At 44.5% G+C, this 5,772-nt stretch overlaps 1 protein-coding gene across 1 annotated transcript; it reads right to left on the reverse strand.

Moving 5' to 3' along the window:
- Window positions 1-373: 373 nt before the first annotated feature.
- Window positions 374-2,285, reverse strand: LOC147636531 (zinc-finger homeodomain protein 2-like). The gene is made up of 2 exons (XM_086801999.1): window positions 834-2,285; window positions 374-743 (listed from the first exon to the last, which is right to left on the reverse strand). Exons 1-2 carry the CDS (start codon window positions 1,694-1,696, stop codon window positions 659-661), a joined length of 948 nt encoding a protein of 315 aa, XP_086658125.1. The 5' UTR covers window positions 1,697-2,285; the 3' UTR covers window positions 374-658.
- Window positions 2,286-5,772: the final 3,487 nt, after the last annotated feature.

Here is a 5,772-nt window from a genome sequence, read left to right on the forward strand (position 1 = left end):
AATATGCTACTCCTAGGGCTAGATTCTCTATAGGCTTGAATGTATTGTGTTTTTGTGCAACTCTCCTTGGAAGTGATGGCCTCTTCTAAAAAGTCGGTGGTGAAAAGTAACCCTAGGAATTGATTAATTTACAACTAAATGATCGTTCGGAGCTACGTCCGTCCCCGACCACAAGTCATTTTTGGGCAGGAGGGAGTTGGTCTTGGATGAGAGAAAAAAAATTATATTGTGAAATTGTGTTTTCAGCCTTTGCGTCTCTCCTTAGCTCTCCCCGCATTACGCAACCTGATTATATGCGGCCCCTTGAGCAGCATAGCGATGCGAACAACGAATTATGTGCTAGCCGATTCAAAACCAACTAATTCGAGAGACAGAATGCAAATATAATTATATATATAGCTGGGGGATAATAAAAGTCCGTGAATTTCTGTGAAGTTTTGGAGGCCCGTTGAAGGCTGCAAATTTCAGCACTGGACTCATCATGCTATCAAAGGCGGGCAAAGACCGTTGGCCACAGGAAAGGAGGTCGATTCTCCACAAAAGTCGTGGGTGGACGGAAGGTCAGGACTTGAAAGCAATATGATATGAAGGTCTAGACAGGCCGCAGGTGCCTGGAAAATGTAAATATGGGCAAATTTTATACCGAAGTTTGAAACACTCAGGTGTCGGAGGCGTGCATGCCACTGCTGTTGGTGGGCGATCCCCCGTTATCAAGGTAGCCTGTGCCGACTTCCATCGATGACCTGGAGAGACATTAATTAAATTGCTTAATCACAGCGTTAATATGGATGTTAATTCGCATGATCCAGAGAGCAGGGATTATTGTTCCTTACGGTTTCTTTCCCAGTACATTCTTGTTGTTGTGCATCCACACCTTGAGGACGTGCCGCCTCACGCCGATGTCCGTGCAGAATTGCTGGACCTCAGCCTCGTCTTGCTTCTGGATCTTCCACCCGACCTTCTCCGCAAAGGCCGCCATGCGTTCCTTCTGCTCGGTGCTGAATTTGGTCCGGAAGCGTTTCTTCATGGAAGAAGAAGCCGAGAGGGTATGGGCATACGGGCCTAGGGTGCCCATCATCATAGCCATTGGTTGGTGTTGGTATCGGGGATGGTGATGATCGTGACCGTCCACGTGGGCGGCGGGGCTGGCCGGAGGAGGCAGCTGCAGAGGAAGACCCGGTAAAGTTAACCTCTTCCTATCGACTTTGCGAGCTGAATTGAAGCCGCAGAAGGCACATGGCGGCTCTCCCTCCACCTCTCTTTTGTGAAAATTGCGATGGCAGCCGCACGCCGCACACTTGAAAGCCTCCAGGCTACCCTCTGCCCCGCTGGGCATGAACTCCCCGCACCCATCCAATGCATACCCTCCTATATTTGCAGCGTGGTTTTTCAAGCACTCTCTGTACTTCCCCGCTTTTTTCACCAGAGCAGCAGGAAGAGGAAGAGGAAGAGAAGGCGGAGGCGGAGGTGGAAGCGCCTCCACCGCAGAATTACTGTTAGGCCTTGCATTCATCTCCTCAGCAGCCGCTGGAATTACAGAACCCGGTGTATTCATCATCCCATAGTTGCCCAGCCCTTGGCCTGATCCGCTGCTGCCCATCTGCGTCTTGAATCTGGAGGATTCGTGAATTGAGCCGTAGTTCACCGAGATCGGCATGGTTATGGGAGGCGATCCAGAAACTCCTTGAACGTCCATCCTAAAGTACCTGCACCAAGCACCCTGCCAGCACTACTCTCCCTCTTTCCCACATACCAGGCTCCACCCGTGTCGTCATCCAACCCTCACAGCGTCCGCTCTGGTTCACTCCACTGCATCAACCCAACGTTGGCTGCTCCTTGTAGTGGCAGCTGCTTGAGATGCGCCTGGGAAGCTCCTCATTTACAAAACACTTGACATTACTTACAACTCCACTCCAGCAGCCTGATTGGTGAAGGTTGAAAAATCGTCGGGGCCCTTCCACAGTGAAAATTTCCCAAGGGCTGTTTTGATTGATGATGACCACCACCAGCTGTAACCAGCAGAAAAGACTTTTATGAAAATCTTGCGCTTCCCATCCACAATCTATGTGACCATCATGATGTTCGGGCGCAAGGGATGCAGAGACAGACAGGCTGCGGAAAAGGGCGCGCACCCAACTCAAGATCAAAGGCTAAGAGCTTAGCATAGCACTCCTCATCCCCTTCCCCGTCCCCGGGGCATTTTTCTTTGCATAACACACCTCTTGGCAAGCCTTTCTAGACCCCTGGCAGGCTGGCCCCGTAGGGAGTAGTAAGAAGTTACAGTAGTTTAAAACGAAAGCCTAAGGTTTTTATGAGAAAAAGGCGTAGGACCTAGGTATGCGGGGCCGTTTTCTTCTTCTCAAAGCGTTAGGAAAATGCAAAATGAAAGGAAAATAGATCCGTGATCCGTCGCTCCAACTGTCGTCAAGTTTATGGTCCACGGCCTACGGTTTACCTACTCTTTAGAGCTAGGAGCTAGTACACCAACAAGTGAGTCGTGAGTCGACCTAGCTTAAAGCTAGTAAGCTATTCAAGTAGAGCACGGGCCTACCGGCCGACCAAGAAGCACCTTCCACGCTTTAAGTCAAGGCTGCCAGGCGTTACTCCGACGCCTCATTTACACAATCATCTTGTTTGACTACTGGTATTTGTAAAATTTGAAAGGCTAAATATGAGATTATAGCTTGCGGCTTGAGCCTCAACAAAGCATATTAGATCATTTGGGTCCCTACACTGAAGGTTTAAATAGTTCGCTTTTAGTTTGTAAAGGTGTGGACACTGTGGAGTCCGGGTATGAGGCCAATTTCTAAGCCAAATTTAACCAAGCCGCTCAACATCTGGCAGTTACATGTGCGTGCCTGACGCTGCTTTGTGTGTGTCTCTATCTCTCTCTCGCTCTTTCTGTGCGCGTCATGAAGACTGACCTGCTGCTTAATGCCTCCACGTGAATCCCTCCCCCAGAATTGCTCCCCTTTTCACCCTCGATCAGTTCAGAACTTGAGTGCTCCGATTTTCTACTACGCCTGCAATCTGCAAAGCGATTGCATATTATATAAAAAGTTTCGCACCTGGCCCATTGGACCACAAGCTGTGTGAGCCAATATATCATTTCACGTAGCAGCATACTGCTATTTCCGCAAGCTCTCGCCTTCTCCGGAGGAGGCCGTCCTCGTGTCGAGTCGGCAACTTCATACATGTATATATACATATATATATATATATATATATGTACCTTGTAGTAGAAAGTTCAACGTAAAGTTTTGCATCGTCCCGTTTCCGTCGCGTCCAGACAGCGACACCCGCCGCCGCCAATACCCGTGACCCTCGCTGGCCAGGCAGCAGGTGGCGTTTCGTGGGGCCATCATCACTCACACTGCGCAGCCTGCACGCTTTTGCTAGAGGTCACAGCCCGTTACATCTGGCCACGTGTAAAGTTGATATTGAACCGCGTTTTGGCCAGCCTAATTGATTTCAGGCCGTCCGATGAGTCTTGTAACACTTAACTCGTGAGCTTTGCAAAAGTCAGGACAAATTCGATTCACCCTCTACGCTCTTACAATGTACATTTGATAATCACAGAAAAGGTAGAATAAAAATTCTCCTTTTTGAAAGCAAGGCATTGTTTTGGTAGTCGAACTACCTTCCACTTTCTTCAAAAAGAAATGCAAGTTTTATATACGAGCCATTCAAATCAAAATGAAGGGTTACCCTTCAAATTCAAGGGCTATTGAAGGGTTCACAATTGAATTCCATTCATAGCTTAGGCTGAACATAAGGAGATAAGTGGAAAATGTGAATTGAAATTTGGGGTCACCCAATGGGCATCAAGACATGTTGATGGACCTCTTAGACCATTTATAACATATACCCTAGTTATTGCCTCGCCATCAATAAATGTTCATTGACAAACAATCAAGCCTAGTAGCAGCCCTTGGTCGTAGCTCAGCTTAATTTCCGTGGGAAATGTGTCAATGGGCATCAAGCCCAGGACCTTATGACCCCTTACACACATACACCACACATCCCTTCTATCTAAGGGCTAATTTCCACACTCCTTGGAATTCACAACCAGTTGTAAGGAGTTGAACACATCAAAATCCTATGTGTTCAGCTCACATGGTGTTTGTCTTCTTCCACTTTAACACCCAAAAACCCCAATTTGCTAGAAATTTTGGCAAGTGTGAACTAGGCCTAAAAATAGTGTTTAAGGGGTGGACACTCATCAACAAACAATCAAGCCCGCTCGTTTAAGTCTCATTGGGGGCTATTACGTAAAAGCCCTTAGACTCGATGCTACACACAATCTTGGATCATGCCCATTGTGTGGGGCCTGAGGGGTCACCCAAGCTATTGACCTCCCTTCACACAAACTTCGTCGAGAATCATGGGGCATGTTTTCATGTTGCTTGAATCTCGTAATAAGTGGTTGTGAGTTTTAAGAGAATTTGAAACAATACAAAAGCGCCCACAAGTTTAGTGGTTGTGAACTTGACACATTTGACTTTGGAGTTCTGAGTTAGCAATTGGCTAGCCAAATCTCCATGCATGGAAATTGGCCCATAGAATGTAAACGTTTTTTATGAGGAATCCCAAGAACATTATATATATGCTTATCATTGAAAACATTTATGTTATAAAAAGTACTTAGAACATAAATGTTCTAAAGACTACTCATAAAATACAATATACAAGTAGCTTAATTAAATGCACTATCATTTGAAGAAGCATTTGGGTATCCAATAGTAACGTTATGCATCACAAGGTAGGCACAAGGTATGTAAGTCAAAATCTTTGCTATTAAGTTTGAAAGAAGAAATTGTAAAGAATGGTCTAGTGCTTTTATTTTATTTGTTACATAACTGCTTTGCAAGTTTACGTGACAAAGTGAGCAAGTTAACATCTATATGTATTTTAGCAAATGTAACCTTCATATGGTGCCACTACTTTGCATATGCTTCATAATGTTGATGTCCTTTTAAAGTGGTGATGAGTTATGGGACACCATTACATTGAGTATCCCCTTGTTTGCTGAAAAGTATAAAATACCAAAGATAAAGCATCTTTATGAACCTAAATCTCACCAATTTTTTGTATCATAAAAAACTCTTTTAGATGGAGTGCACTGGCATCCGATCACAAGACTTAGTTACATGTGAACATGTGGCATCATGACCAAGATCTTGGTAAAGTGCTTGAAAGGATCTTACATTCTCATATTTTGAATTATTGAAGTTCTTAAATTGAGAAGTTATGGTGGGCCGTCACTCCCCTCCCCAACAAGCTAATTCTTGTTTTACTATGCTCTAGGTCTATTTAATGATGAATTTTACAAAAAAAGGCACGAAATTTGTTAATGTTGGCAAAACTCAAAATAAAAGGCAAAAAGCTAAGGTTGGTGCCCACATTAGCCCCAGGGAAATTATTAGGGGATATTTTTAACCCAATGGCTATTCTTTGAGAATGTCAGTCTCTTTAATAAAAAATAATTCTTAAGATAATTGCCCAAATAAACTAGTTTTGAGTGAGTTATGGAGATAAAATTCACAAAAATTACACTGTGTTACCATATAAGGTGGAGAATTTGAAAGATTTTGCCCAAGTCTTCTTCAATATACATTTCCCAACCTATCTATACTCGTAACATGATATTGGTCTCTTATTTTTTTACCTTGATGAACCCCTTTTTGCATATGTAATGAGCATGTAGCATTTTGATGGGAGGAACGTTCTCTCTTTCAACACACTACAAATTCAACCTTTGAACCGTATGAG

The sequence above is a fragment of the Cibotium barometz genome, chromosome 8 (assembly GCF_041138505.1).
Source record: "Cibotium barometz isolate CiBa-2024 chromosome 8, ASM4113850v1, whole genome shotgun sequence".
In the NCBI taxonomy this organism is placed as follows: Eukaryota; Viridiplantae; Streptophyta; class Polypodiopsida; order Cyatheales; family Cibotiaceae; genus Cibotium; species Cibotium barometz.